Raw genomic sequence first — 21,146 nt, forward strand, 5'->3', positions numbered from 1 at the left:
TAAAATGCCAATTTTAGGTATTGTCAACCTCACCCTTTTCCCACGGACACTTTAACTGCTTAGATACCTGCTAGGTAACAAGTGCCAGGTACCATTTGTCAGAGAAACTTCCTAGGTTATATAGTCGGCAGCAGGGTAATGAAGCAAGTAGATGATGATACAATAAGAGAACTAACAGTCTAGCTTGATGAGAAAAATAAAATGGAGGCTTAGGAATGGGAACCCATAAAAGACATTATAATCATGAATCTTGGTAACAGATTCAGGGGAGATACATTTGAGTCTGACAACTGCTTGTGAAAATCATGCAAAGTTGCCAGAGTATCCAAAGACTGCACGGTGGAGGTGGGGGAATGATGTTAATGAAAAAGAAAGCACAAAAACCTCTTTCTTTTTTAAAAATTTTGTTATTTTTAATGATGAAAAGTGTAAGCACACAACAAAAGTAGAAAGAACACAGACAAACCTGCCTCCTAAACCAGTCCGTTTTCAAGATTTTGTTATACTTTCGTCATCTATGCCTCCTCTCACCACTCTCCTTTATTTGCAATCAATCAATATAATTTCACCATTGCATACTTTAGTATACATGTTTAAAATCTATATACATTTTCTTATATAACTACAATGCCAGTATCACATATAGCAAGTTAACAATAATGTTTTAGCCCTTACTTTAAAGATCGTCACCATTCCGTATTCAGGTTTCCCAGTTGTCCTAAAAATGTCTTTTACAGTTGGTTTCTTCAAATCAGGCTCCAGACGAGGTTCTCTCCTTACATTTGGTTGTTATGTCTGTTAACTTACTTAAAGGATTTGATTAGGTTTCAGTTCACCTTTTTGCTAGGATATTTCCTAGGTGATCAGTGCACTTAATTTTGCAACACATCATTTCCTGGTGGCACTGGGTTTGAAATTATTGTAGCTGTTTTCTCCCCAGCACTGGAAAAAGTGGCTATGTCCACTTCAAGCCCTTATTTACTGGTAGGGTCTGGGGCACAGAATGGAGGACGGCCTTTGTGTATTTTGAAAGCCTCTTAGGCTGTCAGTTTCCTTTTATTCCATAGGATACCACATTCCCAGATGCAATATAGAAAGAAGGTCCATGTCTGTGGATTTTTGACTAAGATTCCATGACCAGGAATCTCCTGGCTACTTTTATGTAAAATGGACAGGACACAAACAATGCTAATAAGACAATTTCAGGGGCAAAATGAGGCATATGGATTACGATTCTCCAAAATAGAGAGTGATGGAGAGAAGGCAAAGAGCAAAGGGAGGACTGGGTGGCCAAAATAAGGGAGAGGGTGACCTGCTTATGTGACAATGTTTCTGGGGCCTGGTTTGAAACACTACAGTGTCAGAGAGTTGAAGACATTCAAGCTCTAACACTAGCCAGAAATTCTCCCCCAAGAGCGATGTGTTATCTCTGCCCAGTGTAGGAAATATATTAAGTGTCTTTCCCAGGAGACAGACTTAGTCTTATTATCTGGAAGATTTGATTTAAATGCCTCACAAAACAACAGAATTCATTTGTCAATTTGGAGGCAATCATCCTTGGAGAGTATACAAGGGGTCACTTTGCAAGGAAGAAATTGATTGCATTTCTAGAAGAGTCAAGTCAAAATCAGATTGCTTTTGGCCAAAGGTCATGGGATACTTATGGAGCAAATAATCACGATGTGCTTTTCCCCCGATAGTTTTAACTATGTTGAGAACAACGTATTACAAAATTCGCACCCATCACCCGACTTTTTTAAATCTTAAAAATTTGGCCATATTTCTTTGATTTTTGAAGAAAATCTGAAGATACAGATGAAGTCCCCTGTATACCTTATCCTGATCCCATTCCTGTCTCTCCCTCCCTCCACAGAGATAATCAAAACAACGACTTGCTTGTTTTGTGTGTCATTCTCATTCTCACGCACACTACAGACTTATATCTAAGGATGTACAGTATATAGCACACACAATAGCAAATAGCACAGTACATAGCAAATAGTGGCTTTCATGTTTTCAAACTATATAACATGCATCATACCTTGTGTATCATTTTGCAGCTTAATTGTCAACCGTGTACTAAAGCTATTTTTGATACATTTAATTCACTTATTTTAGCTGCTATGGAGTATTATGGTGTACAAATATTTATTCATACATCCATCCAATTCTCTTGTCAATGTACATTTAGGCTGTTTCCAGTTTTTTTGCTATTAAAAGACAATGATACAACCAATAGCTTTGTACACATCTTCTTGTGAACATGTTTGAGTTTCTATAGGGTTTGTACCTACAGATAAAATTTCTGTGTTGTAAGGTTTGCACATTTTTAACTTTTTTCAGAGAGGGCCAAATTACCCTTGTGATGGGTTGTACCGATTCATAATCCTAACTGGCAGTGTAGGAGAGCACCATTTCTCTGCACTTTTGCTAATACTTTGTATTGTCATGCTTTATTTTTGCTATTCTGATGGGTGTGCAATGGTACTAATTGATACTATTTGCATTTGCTTGTTTACCTTTAAAGTTAAGGATCTTTTTATGTTAGTGGCCAATCTGTGCCACTAAACACAAGATGCCTTTGCCACCACCTGCATCAGCAAAACCATGCAGATCCTGTTTTCTCATGTTGCCACTTTTGAATTGAAGTTTCTTGTGGGGTATGCGCATATGTGTGTGTATATGTGTGTGATTGGTGGTTCCTAGGTCACTAGTTTAATTCTAATTCCAAGAAAGGCTGGCAATTTGAGTTTTGACTCTTAATTTAGGAAGGCAGAACTCATAATATGGGGCTTTCTGCAAGATTTCCTGGAAAGGCCAAACAAATAATGGTGAGCAGTAATGAACAGGACAGATATTTACTTTACATTCTATTTCTAGTTTTCTAAGGGGTGTGTGTGTGTGTGTGTGTGTGTGTGTGTTTAATTATGAATGGACTTGAAATTTTGCAACTTCTCTTTCATCCCCCATTAAGACAATTACATGATTTTTCTCCTTTAATCCTAATGTGGTTAATTGCGTTAATAGATTTTTCTATTAGGCTATCTTCACATACCTGGGATGAATCAAACTTGATAATGATGTTTCTAATACATCTTTGGTTTGTTTTACATTATTTTATTTATAGTTCTTTGTATCTATCTTCATAGCTGTTCCCAAATTATACCACTTCTCATCACCTCAACTACTGCTACTCTGGTTCAGGCCACCATTGTCTCTGACATATTCGATTATAAAAAGCCCCTCACTGATCACACACCAAAGTGGAGAAAATAGTTTAATGGAACCTCATGTACCCATGACCCAGCTACAAAAATTATCATCATTGTTTTTGTCAATCTTATTTAATCTATATTCCTACCACCCCTCCCCAACTGTTCTCTCCATTTTCTCTCTCTCTCTTTTTTTTTTTTTATCAGTTGTTTTCTGTTGTTCGTGTTAAAGCAACCTGGGTTTTATTCATCATCTGTATTATTTCTTTTTTGTTTTGTGTTTCACTGATGTTTGCTTTTGTCTGGATCATCTTTTTCTTTACTTTTCTTGGGGTACTCTGTGGTCCTTCTGGCTTCTTGAGGTAGCTTAGCTTAGGGTTTTCCTTTTTTCTTAAGGCTATCTTTAAGGCTTCTTTACGGCTGCCAATGTCCCTCCAAGTACACTTGAGGCAGCCACTACAAGATTTCATATACAAGCATTTTTACTGCTGTTCAATTCTAAGTATTTTCTAATACGTTTTTTGAGTGTCTGTGTGAGTCTGTTTTATTATTATTTTTTATTAGTTTCAGGTGTACACAGCAACATAATAGTTAGACATTTACATCTCTTATGTGATAACTGCCTCCCCCAAGCTACTACCCCTCTGACATTGTATATAGCTGTTACAAATACCATTAACTATCTATCTTCTTTATGCTATAGTCCACCTTCAGTATATATATATATATATAAAATAAGATCAGGTCTTATATTAATTTTTGCTCCAAAAGATGCATTAGAGCTGACTGTCCGGCTAGGGCTTATTTTCGGGGAAACACAGTGTCTACTAATTTGCTCTTTCTAATCCCTTCGCTTTCTCCCCTATCACCTCACCCCTCCCATCTAACAACCAACAGGGGTTTTTTTCTGTATCTCTGAGTGTATTTCTGTTTTGTTTGCTCATTTTTTCCTGTTCTTTAGATTCCACATATAAGTGAGATCATATGGTATTTGTTTTTCTCTAATACTTTTCATGGTTTCTTAGTGGGTTTTTCAATTTCCAAATGCAAAACTTTGTTATTAATTTATAATTTAACACCTCATATTGAAAGGAAATGGTCTTATAGCCCATGGAATCTTTTTTGTTTCTTGAGATTTGCTTTATGGCTTAGCATGTGATCATTTATTTTTGATTAAAAGAAAGTGTGTTTTACTAACTGTTAAGTGGATAGGTCTATGTGTGTTCCTTAGCTCATGTTTGTCAGTTGGGTTGTTCACATATTTTGATCATACAAATTGTTGGTCTGATTGGTCTTTCATTTATTGAGAGTCTATGGGTTTATCATTTTCTCTTTGTAATTCAATTTTTGCCTTACATATTTTGAGTCCATGTCATTCATACATAAAAATTTAGAATTGTTTTTTTTCCACTTGAGATCTTCCATTTCTTTAATTAAAGTTTATTGGGGTGACAATAGTTAGTAAAGTTACATAGGTTTCAAGTGTACAATTCTGTAATACATCATCTATGTATCACATTGTGTGTTCACCACCCACAGATATTCCATTTTGTAGTGTAATTATATTTTATCCCAAAGAAAAATGTTTGTGTTATAGTCCACTGTGTCTGTATTTTACAGTTCTACCACTTGATTTTGATTAGGATTTGCCCAAACATATGTTTCTATCACTTTACTTTTACCCTGTGTTTTTATGTGTTTTTCTTTTCTTAAAATTATTTATTTCTTTTTTCAGTTACAGTTTATATTTGATATTATTTTATATTAGTTTCAGGTGTATAGCATGGTGGTTAGACATTTATATAATTTATGCAGTGATCCCTCAACAAGTCTAGTACCCACCTGACACTATACATAGTTATTGCAATATTGACTATATTCCCTATGCTGTACTTTTGTCACCCAGTGAATATTTTGTAACTACCGATTTGTACTTCTTAATTCCTTCGAGTCAAGCCCTATCCCATGTTTTTCTATGCTTTATTTTTTTCTTGCCTTCTATAAGATCTTCTCTGTTACCATTAGTTTTTCTCTACTGTGTCGTAAGTTTTACATTCCATTTCTCGTATATTATTTAGTTGTTACCTTAAATGTTAACGCACATACTTGGCCTAAAGTCTAGTATCTCCATTCTCATCCCAAATAATACAAGAATGCAAATCACTATCACCACTCCCTCCTTCCCGTTGGTTGACTCTAGTTATTTGTTCCATCTTGTTTTCATAGACCTTATTATCATTTGTAGGGAGTCATTATTTGTTTAGTTTACCCATACATTGTAATCACTTGTGCTCAACATTCTTTCTTGCATCTTCCTGCTGGTTTCATCTTCAACCACATGAAGAACTTCTTTTAGTAGTTCTTTTCCTAAGGATTCATTCAATCATTTATTTATTCAAAAATATTTATAGAGCACCTACTATATGCCAGGTAGAGTTTTAGGTGCTAGGTATATAGCAGCAAACAGAATAAAATATCTGCTCTCATGGAGCTTCCAGGCTAGTGGAATGAATGAAACAGTAGGGAAAAAAATTTTTTTGTTAGTGCTGTTTGACAAAATGATGTATGAAGAAAAATAATGCATGATAAGGAGAAGGGGGATTACTATTTATGATAGGATGGTCAAGGAGTGCTTCTTGGATATGGAGAGTTTTGAATGAGACCTGAATGCTGTGAGTGACCCAGCCAGGAGAAAATCTTATTTTGTCTAAAATTATCTTTATTTTGACCTTACTCTTAAATGATAATCTAGTTGACTATAGAATTCTTTTGGCTTCTGTTGTTGTTTTCAAGAAGTTTGCTATCAGTCAAATTGTTATTTCTTTGTAGGTCATATGCCTTTTCTATTTTGCTGTTTTTAAGATCTCTTTGGTATTCTTCAAATCCACTATGTGTTGGCTCTGTTTTATTATATTGAGCTCACAACTCATGGTTCTTGAAGCTAAGGATGCATGTACACATATTTCAACAATTTTGAGAAACTGTCATCCATTAGTACTTTAAATATTGTTTCTCCCCCATTTTCTCTCTTACTTTAGAATTTTATTAGATTATGCTGAATGAACCTTTACCTTTTATCCTCCATGGTACATATCTTTCATATTTTTTTTATCTGTCTGAAATGTACACTGAGCAATTTTTCTTCACATGTATTTTCTAGTTCACTAATCTCGCTTTAGTGATAGCTAATCTTCCATGTAACATATCCATTTATTTTCAATGACTGTTTTTCTTTGACAGAAAGTCTACTTCAAATAGACCTTTTTAAAATCTGTTTTTTTCTTGTTCTCACCCCATAATGTCTGGATCTTTTTTCACATTCTCAATTTTTCCTTTGATGTCTTTATCATCTTAATTATGGTTCCTTTATAATTTTGATTATTCTATTTGATTATTCTGTAATGTTAAGTTCTTGGAGGGGGCCTGATTCAGTTATATGTTGTGTTAACTGTCAGTCACAACCATTTCCTTAGGCATTTTGTTGCTGTGAATTGTAAATTTATTTTCAGCAAACATTTATTTGTGGTCATGTCTCTCCCGAGTGTTTTTGTGTTTGCTTTTGCAAGTCAATCTAGAGGCATCCCCGTCCTTAGACCATTTTTATGTTAATTTCTCAGTTTACAAGCCCCAAACCAGACAGATAGGGTACATTTAAGCATTAGTCCCATACATGATTCGGCTTGAGGTTGCTAAGTCTCAGTAGAAATGCTTCTCTTGAAGCCCCTCCATTCAGAATTCATGCTTGGATAGATAAATTTCCTTCCTGAACTTTCATGTTGTGGACTGGTTTTGTCTAATTCATTTTATCTAATTAATCCTTTTGCTTGAGGTTGGAGCCCTTCAGGATCTTGGTTCTACGTGAGAGTCTAGTTCTAGCTTTTTACCTGGCACGGTCCTGGTTACACTTGTTGTCGTGGTATAATTATTGATAAAGCCTCTCTCACTCTCTCGGAAGTGTTCTAGTTTAGACAGTAAAGTATATAATCTCCTTATCCTTAGACAGGAATGTGCTTGGTATGCTAGAGGAAGAGAAAAGCCAGACTGGGTAATCCGTAGAGGGAAGCATAGTTAAAGAAGAGCTCAGAGAGAAAGGCAAGAGCCAGTTTATGAAGTGTTTTCTAGATAAGAGAAGGATATTGGAATTTATTCCAGGTATGATTGGAAGCCATTCATGGATTTGAAGCCAAAGGATTTTAGCAACTTCTGACTGCTTCTTTATTTTTCCTGTCTAATTAGAGGTGTCCCCCAGGTCTTGTGTAGTTTACTGGTCAGTCAAGGATTTGGGCAGAGTTGGTACTCACATTTTGGGGTTTACCTTCTCAGTGCTTCTCTTGCTTCCAGGACCTCAGCCTGAATTTTCAGTTATTTGGCCAGCCTTGAGCTCTATCCTGTGAGATACTAAGCCAGTAAGTTTTCAGATTTCTGCCAAATTAATGAACATCACCCAGAACAGTTCTTTCATGTGGCATGTAGTGGAGGACTTCCCTATTGTTTCTGCCTGTAGTTTTTAAACATGAGGTCTTACTGGTGTGTATCATTTAGGGGTCAGCTAGGATTTGGAGCAGAGTATATATACCCAGATTTGGGGTCCCATCCTTACTGTGACTCTCATGCTTTTAGGACTTCCACTCTTAAATTTCCAGATTATCTGCCACCTTGAGCCAATAAGACTGTGGTATCTACCATGTGAATTCTAGGTTGGGGGGTGCACTTTCAGAAAAGAAAAGCCACAAATGCGATTTTAACCAGTTGCTGCTGCCATCTTTCAAGGGTAGACTATCCTCAATTTTTTGTCTGCTTTCAGTCACGCCCCATTACTTTCAAATAGTCTCTCTCTCTAGCTATATTTTTTTAATTCAAATTTTATAGTAAGTAGCTATAAGAAGGTATATCCAAATAATTTAGTCTGCTGTTACCAAAACCTGGAACATTCATTGTTATTTTAATTTGTGTTTATATGCACAGCAATTTTGAAACATTTTTTCATGTTTATTTGCCTCTTTTATCTGTTTCATGAATTTTCTGTTCATGTCATTTACCCCTTTTTCTATTTGTGTTCATCTTATTTATCTGTAAGAGTTCCTTATTTATTGAAGATAATAAGATATTAACTCATCAGACTTACTGTTCTTTTGAGGCTCAAATCAAATGTGTTTTAAAATTTAAGATTTTGGATTTATAATGATTATTATATTGGCCTTTGATGTTCATATAGGATCATTTAGTAGAAGAGACAAGGTAAGGAATTTGTTCTTACTAGAGATGTCGTTGCATAGAGAAGGGAGCTCTTGCCTTTTTGTAAGGCAAGGTCTTGTGGTTATTGTGTATGATATCCAGGGCAGTATTGGCAGTGCCCTTCCTAAGCAAAATCTTGTCAGGTATGTTAACTCTGTACATAGCCATGCTGCAACTACTGTTAATAGACTGCCGCTTCTCTGCATCAGAGGAACTAATACAAGGTATTTAATATTTGATAAGGACACTATGGATCCTTACCAGAACTCTATTCAAACGTGTTCTCTCTCTTTTTTGTCCCTAGGAGTACACCATCGATGTATTTTTTCGACAGACATGGCATGATGAAAGACTGAAATTTGATGGACCCATGAAAATCCTTCCACTGAACAATCTCCTGGCTAGTAAGATCTGGACCCCTGACACCTTCTTTCACAATGGCAAGAAGTCGGTGGCCCATAATATGACCACACCTAACAAGCTGCTCAGACTGGTGGACAATGGAACTCTCCTCTACACGATGAGGTCAGAGACTGGTACCCCCATCTAAAGTATCCCAGGGGTGGGACTGGGGTTGAAAGCAGCATGTTTTAGACTAGCCATTGAAATTCTTTCAAGTTTACAGATTATTAATGCACATATAGGTGTATACTTCCTAACACATTTGCAGGTATACACGCTCAGAGACATATATACAGAGGGTACCAAAAAACTGTATACACATTTTAAAAAAGGAAAAAGCTGTATTAAAATTGTAATACTCAATATATACTGATCACAAAAGATGAATCCAAGTCCCATTTGACTTCTGCAATGACAAGAGGTGCTCAAAGTGGTTACCATCAGCGTCCAGACACTTCTGATGACGGTGAACTACTGCGTGAGCACCATTGACCAAAGTGTCCACTTGTATCGCTGCACATCCTGTTTCAATTTATTCCCAAAGTGCCACCAGTATAGCCGGTTTTCTATGGTACACCACATCCTTTAAGGTCCCCCATAGGTAGAAGTCAAGAGGTGTTAAGTTGGAGGTTCTGTTGCAGACTCTCGCCTCCATTGTCATTGTACTTCCACAACGTTCTCAAATTTCAACTACCACTTCAAAATGGTCTTGCGCTCCTCAAACAACAATCGTGTTTCTGCCATTTTCTTTGATTGCCCTGCCTGTCTCCTGGTGACACTAGCATTCATTTGATTAATACCGTCTTTTGAGTGCATGTCATACTACACATTGCCACCGTAATTCAATTCAACTTCGAAAAGTAATATATAGATAACATCTCTTAAAATGTGGATACATTTTTGGCACCCCCAGTATTATAGCTATGCATATAGAGAGTTGGCCATATGAACATTCTCAGACACACAGATATATATGTTCATGATGTATAAATGTATGAATACTCCAAGACACGTGTGAACTGACACACAGATATATACATATTCAAGTCCCTTAAATACACAAATTCACAACCAAGTACACAGGCATGAACACTGTCACAATCACAATAGGTTAGGTTTAACTGCAGGAACAAACTACTGCTATGATGCAGAGTTATGAAGGGTATTTTCTGAAACATACAATGTTGCTATAATTTTGTATTTATATATACAACATATATTTAAAGCTCCATTGTCTGGGAATGCTAAGGCTATATATGAAGTTTCCAAACAACTTATATATCTTTTAAGCAATATGTATATATTTTTCATACTTTGTGACCCTCGAAGCATAAAAACCATCATAAGTTTGTTTTTCATGACTCATTGTTATCATTAGAGTTTTTAGGTATTGAATTTTGCTTTTAAAGAGAGTGACTTTTAAAGGATTTCCAGTATGTGAAATGAAACTCAAATAATGCATGCCTGGTAAATACATGGTGAACACACGAAGTGTGCTTGCCTATATGTTACTTCTTCATTACTTTAAATTTGCTATTTATTGATGTTTTTTTCCTGAAAGAATTTTGGAGACAAGAAGATGGCCAAGGAAGAATGGATAGCAAATGGATACTTAAGAGGAAAGTTGAATTTAGAGAGGAGGAGCTGAGAAACTAGAAGAGAAATGAAAATAGAGTATAGGAAAGGATGATGGAGAAAAGAAATAAAACGGATAGGAATGGGAAGAAGAGAGTAAAGAAGGGAAGGGAATAATCTGGAGAAGAGGTCACTAAAATTAATATATATACATATATATATATTTTATTGATCTGTTCCTAGATATTGTATATGTATATGCTATCTGTATGTTTGTATATGCATGTGAATCTATATGATATATATATATTGTATATATATGGAGGGAGGGAGGGAGGGAGGGAGGGGGAGAGAGAGAGAGAGAGAGTGTGAGAGATTATCAGGGAGAAGAGGGTAAAGAGAGACTATGACAGAAAAGAAAGAATAGAAAAGTTGAGAAGATAAAGAAGATGAAGTAAAATAAAGAGGCTAGATATTATGATATCCTAAAAGAAAGGAGAAATTGGAGAAAAGGATGGTACATGGTAGAAACAAAAGACATAGAGAAGTAGAGGAAAGGACACTGGAGGAAAAGAAATTGTGGATGAAAGAAAGATGAGTAGTTTTTATTCATTTATCAAACATGTTTTGATTTCCTAGTACCTACATGGCCCTGGAGTAAGTTCTGGGTGTGCAAACATTAATAAGGCAAGATAATCAAAGTGTCCTTAAGATAATCAAAGTGTAATAGTAAATGGACAATCACAAAACTATTAACTGAAATTGTAAAGATATGGGTAGTAAACGGAGGTAAAAAGGGTCATCTAACTTGTTCTTTTGGGTCAGGTTGAGCAGAGTCTCTGGATGAGTCAACACATAAGTTCCTGATAATTAGTATTAGCATTTGTTTTGTATTATTAGATAAGTAGAATGTAGTCATGAAAATTGTAGGTGGAAAGTGGCAGGAAGAGAGGAAGGACGTTCCAGGCAGAAAAAACCAAGTGAGCAGTTGCAGGAAATGGAATGATTTATTATAAGCAAGAGAATTAGATGGTCATTTTTTTTTAAAAAAATTTATATATGACACCCTACTGACTGTGTAAAGAATGCATTTGAAGGGAACAAGACTGGAATTATGGAAACTGGTTAGGAGACAGCTCAAGTAGTCTAAGTGAGGAGTGGTGAAGGTCTAATTCAGAACAGTGGATTAAGATAGAGAAAGGGAGATGGACTAAGAAGATAGTAAAAACAGCCAATGTCAGAATGACAGCGAGGAGGAGTCAAGATGGTAGGTACCCAAGTAACATGAGTTAATGATAGTGATACAAACTGGGGTAGATCATGTGAGAGTTAGGAGAAATTTAGATCGGATAAACCTGTGAAGTTAATTTTGGTCAAGACAAGTTGAAGAAAGTTTTAAATTATCCAGGGATAGAAGTCTAATAGCAGCTGGATGTACAAGTCTTAAGACTAGGAGAGAGATACGAGCTAGAAATGTAAAGTTTCATATTGTCAGTATGTTGGGACAGCCATTTGAATGGATGTGATCACTTAGGAAAGTATTTAGCATGATAAGAAAATCGTGCCAAGGATCCAGTCACGGAGCATCACGATCATTAAGGCAGAAGGGAGAAAGAGGAACCTATGAAGGAGACCAAAAAGGAAAAGTAAGGAAGGTGTTCATAGAACCATTCATGTGCAGTCTCTTGAAAGCTAAGTGTGGTAGTCAATGCTGCTATTTCCATTATTTCCAGTTCACCTCCTGGGGATGTGGTAATATTGCACTTCCCTAAGGGTTTGAAGTGAGGCAAGGAGAGCTGCCTCGCTTTGGCTAACCAAATGTGAGTGGAAATAACGTGTTGTTTCTGAGGGAGGACAGGAAACTTTTAAGAGGTTTTCCATGTACCTCTTCTCTGGCCACAGTGAATAGCATTATTCCAGGTAGTTTTGGCTCTATTGTTCTGTGTCCCTTATTGAAGATGACATAGAAAAGAGTGCCCTCCCCACAACCTGAGGTAGACAAATAGTGTGAGTGAGAAATAAACCTTTGTTGCTTTAGGACACTGAGATTGTGGGACTGTTTATTACTGCATATTAGTATAACCCATTTTGACTGATATATGAAAGGACTAAAGGGTTTGAAAAAGATGAGAGTGATCAATAATAATAACACCAGTAATAGCAATAATAAGTACAATAGTTAATTAACATCAGCATAGTACTTACAATGTGCCAGGAACTGTTGTAATCATTCTACTTTTATCATCTTCGTAACAACTCTATGAGATAGGTACCATTATTCCCACATTACACATGAGGAAACTGAGATAAAGTGGGTAAGACAAATTTTCAAGATCCCCTAGGTAGTAAATGGTTGAGCCAGCATTCATACTCTGGCACTTTGGCTGGAGTTCATACTCTTTACTATTACGTATACATTTCTACAACATTGTTGGTTATTACAGAGATCAATAAATACAATATAGAGAATTAGAACTATGTATTGGGTTTGGTGACATAGCAGACATTGGTGTTCTTCACATATACTGTGTCAATGGATTGGTTAGAGCAATGAGAAATTTTCAGGCATTGTCTTAAAGGTAGTGCAGATAGTAGACATTGAAAATACTTTCTGGGAGCTTGTTTGAAAATGAAAGGGATGGGTATATAATAGATACACTCAGCGGTAAAAGAAAATAGTTGTTTTGTTTTTTTTTTGAGTGGAGAGACTGGCACATATTTGTGAGATAACAGAAAGGGGCTAGTAGAAAGAGGGACACCTTCCTTTACAAGTAAAGGAAGGATATGAGGTTATACATAAATGTGGAAAAAAAGGTGGGGAGGATAGGGCAGAATAGAAGTATAAGTGGTTATAATGTATGAAAGAGAATTTGGAGAGAATAGAACACACGTGAAGGAATAGATGGAAGACAGATATACTTGTAATAAAGTGCATAAAAGGGAAGAGTTTGAAGAGGCGGTGGGAGTGTACACAATTGTGAGAAGAATTGAGTAGATCAAAAGAAAAGAGGATGTATGGAATGAAGTGGTTGGAGGGACAGAATGATGAGGAGGAGATATGGATGGGTAAAAGGCAGTAAGAACGTGAAAGAGAAGCTAGAGGGAAGAGACGCAGACCAAAGGATTAGTCACCTGAAAACAGAACTGGGTGAATGGAAAGAAGGTGACCATTGGGCCCTTCATTCTAGTCTGAATTGGACAAGGAAGTGGAGTTTGGGAAGATAGGAGTCCATGCAGAATGCCCCTGTGCATATTCTCAAGTACAGAATAGAGGAAGTACAGAAATTTAGAAGCATAGTGAAGCCACTGGTTCCCTTACACAGTACATGCTTCACCTTGGACCCAAGAAGGTGGGTCTGGAGGGAGACCTAGGATCGAAACTGAAAATAAAAGCTTCACCATTTACCGTGTTTCCCCGAAAATAAGACCTAGCCTGACAATCAGCTCTAATGCGTCTTTTGGAGCAAAAATTAATATAAGACCCGGTCTTATTTTACTATAAGACCGGGTCTTATACAATATAATATAAGACCGGGCCTTATATTAATTTTTGCTCCAAAAGATGCATTAGAGCTGATTGTCCAGGTAGGTCTTATTTTCGGGGAAATAGGGTATGAGCCAATTTATTCATCTAGTGACCTTTTGCAAGATGCACATTATTTGCTTTCTTATTCTGATAACAGTGTAGCAGCTGCCTTTCTTGCATACACATAAAGAGCACAAATTAAAGGCTGAAGAACACTTTGAACTTTTCAGAAAGTGTTCCTTATTCTACAGCATTCCAATAATTATTTTGACCTGCAGAAATCTTATCTGGATTCCATGGGGAAACTAGAGCAGGACAGCCTCTGAGAAAAATCCGACCAAGGATTGCATGGCTATGTAACTAGGGCGGTTTAGAATGAAGCCTTGCCTTGTCTCATCTTGAGACCTCAAGACAACCATAAAAACGCAGGCCAAAGCTCATTAGCTGCTGCTTGCTCTAAGCACCACACGTACTAAAAGTAGAACAATAAGAGAAGACGAACAGAGCCCCGTTCAAGATGGTACACATGCTTATGAATGACTTTCATTTTTTTCAGACATGAATGTATAGGAAACTGCATTTCTATTAATGACATCTTGTTTATTGATGAAGATATGGGTAAATAGGCTCATTGCATTTTTCTTTATACCTATTGTATATAAATGTTGCATAATATATAATACAGTAAAATAGTCCCACTGATTATTTCAGTAGGAGGGACAAGTACTCATTGAATTTAACTAGATTGTATCCCGTTGACTTGAATCATTCATTCAACACATTTATGAGCACTTATTATGTTTAAGGCTTTGGGATATGTGCAGAGCTACAGAGATACATAAGACACACATCGTGCTCTTAATGACCTTACAGACTAGTGGTGAAAGCAGACATGTGCACAGATAGCTGCACGATAATTAAATAGAGAGGTGTGCAAAATGTGATGGGATTACAGTGTAAGGAGCACTCCAAATCACGTGGCGGCATTACGGAAAGTTGTCAAAAGGAGGCAATGCTTATCCTGAGTCTTGAATCTTGAAGAAAGTGTGGGTGACTGTGACACAGCCGAGGAACTGGGGGAGGTGTAGGAGGGTGTTCCAGGCAGAGGAAATGGCATTCGAGAATTGAAGTCATGTGTCAGAAAATGAGGGATAAAGTGGTGAGCAAAAATAGATGTGGTCTCTGCCCTCACATGACTGACATGCTAGTGGGGAAAACAATTACGTACACCGTGACAATGACATGAAATGAGTGCTCGGACCAGGGAAGCACAGAGTGAGATGGGAGCATGTGGCAGGGACAGTAAAGTGAGTACATGGTGATGAAACGAAAACTGCCTCTGGGTGGTGAACACACAATGTGAGATACAGATGATGCATTACAGAATTGTACACCTGAAACCTATGTAATTTTACTAACCATTGTCACCCCAATAAACTTTAATTTTTTTAAAAAAAAGCATAGAAGTAAATTACAGTAAAAGACAGGGAGGAAGTGTTTTGGAGCAGGGGACAGAAGGTATGAAGGCCAGGGGAATGGTCATACATTAAAGAACTGAAAGCAGTTCAGTGTGAGTGGACCACCGAGTCAAGTGCAGGGAAGTGGCCTGGGGTGGAGGAGGGGTGCTCACAAGCTATGTTGCCATACAAATGATAGGGATCCATTGAAGAGTTTAGTGCAAGGGGATGACACAGACTTGCCTTTTACGTAGATCACGCTGGGAGCAGTGTGGAGGGTAGGTAGATTGGAGGAAGGCGAGACCCCTAGTTTTATGAACTCTAATAATAACATGAATAACAACTACTATGTATTGGACACCTACTATGTACCAGACACTACATAAAACATCTCTAATCTTCACAAAATTATTCAATATAGGTATTATTATTTCTATTAAACTGATGCAGAAAGTAAAGCTTAAAAATTAAAAAAGACTTACCCAACATGACTCAGTTATTAGGCAAATGCAGGTTTGCCTGGCTTGAAGCTACTGCTTTTGCCACTAAATATGGCTTTTTAGAAGGATATAAATCTGTATGTCCAAAAGGTAGCATTGATAGTACTTGGTGCCTGATTGGAAGTTGGTGGGGGTCAGGACGTTGTATGAGCACTTCCTTTTAAGTAAAGAAGTCCCCTAGAAGAGTGGAAGTACTCAAGTTAGGAAACATGAGAATTCACGTGTTAACTTTTCCATTGAACGTGGAGCAGTAATATAAGCTTTTGGAAAATGGCAGTGATAAGGAGGGGTAGTGGAAAATATCGCCAAATAGCATGCCTAGTTGGAAGGATTTCTACATGACAGATGAATGATAATAGTATGGAGGTGATACAGAATATACAGAGGGTGTCAAAAAAATGTATACACATTTTAAGAAAGGAAAACTGTATTAAAATTGTAATCCTCAATATATACCGATAACAAAAGATGAATACAAATCACGTTTGACTTCTACAATGACAAGAAGTACTCAAAGTGGTTGCCATCAGCGTCCAGACACTTCTGATGACGGCGAGCTTGAGCAACGTTGACCAAAGTGTCCATTTGTATACATTTTTTGGCACCCCCGGTATTTATCCTTTAGTTACAGGGAAGCATTATTGGTTTTTAAAAAATGAGCAACATGATGAGAGCATTCGTGTTATAGTTCAAACATGACAGATTAAGAAGGTAGGTTCTGTGGTAAGAGTACTCCTGGCCCTTCCTCTGTAAAATGGGGTGAATCATAACAATGCCTGCTTCATAAAGCAGTTGTGGGGAGTAAATATAAACCATGTCAATTGCTTGACATTTGTCCTGGCACATGTCCACTCTGCGGAGGTTTTTGTGTTAATGTCCCTTTTTGTGTTAATATCCCTATTTTTAAAATTACTAAACTGAAGTTTCAATAGAGCCAAAGTCATACCACTAATAAGTGGCAGAGCTGGTACAGAAACCCAAGTCACTCTTATGTTAAAGCAAACTTTTCTCCCCACTGCATCTCACCACCACTTCCCCTAAGAAGGGAATGTAGGGGGTATCCATTTTTAAAAAAATTTTATTGGGAAATATGGGGGAACAGTGTGTTTCTCCAGGGCCCATCAGCTCCAAGTCGTTGTTCTTCAATTTAGTTGTGGAGGGCGCAGCTCAGCTCCAAGTCCAGTCACCGTTTTCAATCTTAGTTGCAAGGGGCGCAGCCCACCATCCCATATGGGAATTGAACCGGCAAACTTGCTGTTGAGAGCTCGCGCTCTAAGCAGCTGAGCCATCCAGCCAAGGGGATATCAGTTTTAAGCATGAGTCTGAGGTGGATGTGACAAACTGTAACTGGAAATGCAGGTCTGGAACTCAGAACTTTGATACAATGGGATTTTGTGCAATTGAGTACACTGCACGAAGTGTCTTCTATGTGTTAGGCTACAGAGTAAGTGTCCTACATTTAACTGAAAAGTAAGGAAAGCAAGCACTCATTTCTCCATGTTGCAGCATCAGGAAGAGAGAGATGTTCTTTGAACCAATTAAGAGGCTCCCTGTAGTATTCAGACCTCCATGCCTTCCTTCATTCTTTGGCTGCATGATTGGGTCAGTTTTGCTTATGTGCTTGGGAGGTTCCAAAGACAAATGATTTGAAAGATCAATTGTGCCTGATGCCAGGACTTCTCCCATCCCAAAATGTTAACAGCGAAGCTCCTCTCTTCTTACTTTAGATGCAAAAACCTTGCACTGGAGTCTTCTAGAGACTGCCTCTAAAATGGCCAGGAACCAGGGGAATGCATTTGGGTCACATTGTTAATTGTACAGTATTTAATGTAATCAAATCAACCAAGCATTGATGACTTTGTTTCACACAGTCCTTTTTTGTAAAGGCTTTTGCTCCAGGGGATTCCACCTGTAGTTCCTTATTCATTAAGCTAGCCAACTAACTCACTAACTTACCACACTTGGTAAGCCTCACTCTAATGAACAGAAGAGCAGAAAAGAGATAGAGTGGATCATTTGGTGCTCTGAGAAAGCTTACAGTGAGGTGAGAAGCAAGTAATAATACAAGTCCTCTGTCAATCGTAAATTACTCTGTGCCATTCTGCATGGTGATATCAACCTGTACCTTCCGAGTCCTGCAGGAAAGCTAGGACACATTATTCACTGTATTAGAAAGCATAATAGACGTTTCACAAAAAGCCAACAATGAAGTGCTGTGAGCTAAAAATTACAGGTTTCATTACGACTTGGAGGCATGGGCCCAGATATGAGAGGGCATCACAGCGGAACTGGCATTTGTGCTGGAGGGAGGGAAGGAAGAATGTATTTCCAAGAGGTTTTCTCACATTTGTTTCATTTTTGCCAGCTGCAGGAGGAAATTGGGGTCTTGAAATAACAAGAATCGCCTTTATTCTCAAAGGCAAGAAGCTGATCTCCAGGCAGATTGAGTGTGTTAAAAAGCCCCTATTCTAACACAAGGGACATTTACAGATTAACAGAAGGGACCCTCTAGTTCCAAAGAACCCAGCTGTCTTAGATGCTTCTCCTAAACAGAGTGGAAACTGTATGTTGTTGTGAAATGGACTTCAAAGGAGGGGTTAGGAGCTCAGGGTGTGAGTCCCAGCTCTGGCCCAGATCAACAGTGTAACCATGGACAAGGCAAGTTCCCCTCTCTGGGCCTCAGTTTATTTGTCTGGGAAATGGGCTAAAAATGCCTGCTCTGCCTATCTTGCAGAAATATTTAAGTCAAGAAGCATTTGTCAACTATCTGCTATGGACCAGCCACCATACTAGGGATGAGATGACAAGGATAGATAATGTCATGCCCTGTTAAAAATGATTAAAGAAAACAATTTAGATGATACAAACTTTATTTAATCCTTCATGAAGTGAACAGTCTCCAGTGGGAAAACTGCAAAATTGGGGGGAAGACCGGAAGCTTTTATAGGATAAAGAATAAAGAATGAGGAAGAGACATAGAAAAGATCTGATTGGTGGGGGCCACGTCATCAACCTTGTTTGGGGTGAGAAGCCAGTTGTCTTGGTGTTTGGGGATTGGCTGACTGGATAGACTGTATTTCTGGTTAACCTGAGCCTTTACAGGGATATGAAAATTATTTAGTTCACCCAGCCTCCTACTCACCCCATCCCCTCCCCTGAGCGGGAGTGACTCCATCCTGGGCCTAGAAGGTTATTTCAACAGTGCTGAGGACTCAAGTATTTGCCCAAAGTGCTTTGGGATTTCCGTGAGTGGAGAACTCACTGTGCCCATAAGGCACATACAAAGCATAATGGGAGAGGTAATATTTGAGCAAGGACTTGAAGGAAGTTTGTTGCACATATAAAGAGGAAAGGGCATTCCAGGCAACACACACAAAAAATGTGTACAAAGACACCGAAGTGTGAAAGCTTTGTTTGATGAAATCACAAGTATTTGTAGATGGCTCGAGAGTGGGGGGCAGTGTGCATGTCAGAAAATGAGGCTGGAGCATCATGTCTGAGGTCCCTGTTAAAACTGAGATGTGATCCCTGTAAAGGATAAATGCAATAGTATGGTGCTGGCCTCCGAGTGTGATGAAGCCTTTTGCCTATAGTTTGAGGATTTAATGGGAAGCCTGTAGACAACTGGGATTCCTGTGACTAATGTGCTGCTTGGTTTGGGGGTTTGGTGGTGGTATATTTCAAGTGACTCATCCTTTGCTGATAATGGCTATTAACGATTTACTATCTTTTCTTCTTCACCATAAATCCCAGATCCTGCCCTTTACTCCATTATAGAAATAACCTGCCTGGAACCTTAATCATGCCCGGACTAATGTTTTCTACCCTTTGGTTTTTAGAAAGAACATTCCTCAGTAGGCAGAGCAGCTTGTTCCACTTCTGAAAGGCCTAGGTGACCTATTGCCTAGGGGTTCATATTGAACTCCAGAGATTTTTGTCCCTTATTAAATTTAAGCCGCTCCTTCCTTCATTATTCTCAACATGTTGACAATCTCATGAACAATGAGTGCATATATTCAGCACAATTTAGATCTTTAACCTTTAGGACTCCAGTTCGTTCAGGAACATTTTCTTCTCTGGAGGTTTTTTTTTTCCCCCCGATTTTATGCTCCCACCTAAACCACTTTTTATTCTATATGGAAAAGTCTAGAAATAATTTGATGTTTTCTATAGGGCAGTTGTTAAGAAATAGGTAATTCACTTTCATTCATATTCACTTTATAATTTTTAAAATTCTTTAATTGAGGTATGGCATGCATAGTTTAAGATGTGCAAATGTTATGTGCCTAACTCCACAGCATTCTGGTAAGGGAATGTGTTCTAGACTTGGCAGTAGAATAAGGGTAAAAAAATGGGAAAGTGGCTTAGGAAAGTGAAAGGTATTATAAAGATATGGGGACCAGTGCTTCATTTTCCAGAAAGGTCACTTTCACTGGGCCAAAGGCAAATCCCACTAAGGACATGGATGTAATAGCTTCTGCATTGGAAGTTTTCTTGTCAGGTTAGTGTGCTGGGTGAATTCCCATCTAAAAGCAGACAACTTACATGTGGTATTCAATCTGGTTCTGCAGACATGAGCCCCTCCACTCCCCAAAAAATCCTAAAAAATGCAAAGCACTGTATAATAAATGCCAAATAAATACTGGGTTTTGTGTCAGTGACATAATACAATAGAAAAATAATTATCAAATAGCACAGTAAGGATAATCTCAGATATGTGTGCTCATTTTGAAAATGTACTTAGATATTTCCAATGAGGATGAGATAAGGACACCAAATAACCAAGTCACTCATTTGTCTCAATTCCAAAGTAGTAGAAAAGAAACTATTTACTCAGTGGCTTTAAGTCAATAGTAGGGATCCTTTTTTTTTTTTAGTTGTATGAGAGCTTTATTCCAAAATAAAATTTCTTATAACAAATCACTGGTTAACCCTAGTAATTTTCAAATCAACAAACATTTATTCAGTGTTACTATATAGAAAATAGTGTAGTAACTGCCCGTGAAGGATCATAAAGTTGAATAGCCGTTTATAATCCAACTCAAAAGATAAGACAAAACACACAGTGTGATTTATGGATGATGTGATACAGAATTGCACACCTGAAACCTATGTAATTTTACTAACAATTGTCACCCCAATAAATTAAAAAATAAATTAAAATAAATAAATAAATAAAAATTAAAAAAATGTGAAAAAAAAAAGATAAGACAAGCCATAAAATACAGACAAAAAGGAA

At 37.6% G+C, this 21,146-nt stretch overlaps 1 protein-coding gene across 4 annotated transcripts in view; it reads left to right on the forward strand.

The window, feature by feature from the left end:
* Positions 1-21,146, forward strand: part of GABRA3 (gamma-aminobutyric acid type A receptor subunit alpha3) — a 196,996-nt gene that overhangs the window by 116,073 nt on the left and 59,777 nt on the right. For all 4 annotated transcript variants that reach the window (XM_033135444.1, XM_033088249.1, XM_033087481.1 and 1 more), the window contains exon 5: positions 8,752-8,972. In XM_033135444.1, the coding sequence (XP_032991335.1) occupies positions 8,752-8,972 (221 nt within the window). The remainder of the gene's footprint in view (positions 1-8,751; positions 8,973-21,146) is intronic.

This window comes from Rhinolophus ferrumequinum, chromosome X, assembly GCF_004115265.2.
Source record: "Rhinolophus ferrumequinum isolate MPI-CBG mRhiFer1 chromosome X, mRhiFer1_v1.p, whole genome shotgun sequence".
In the NCBI taxonomy this organism is placed as follows: domain Eukaryota; kingdom Metazoa; phylum Chordata; class Mammalia; order Chiroptera; family Rhinolophidae; genus Rhinolophus; species Rhinolophus ferrumequinum.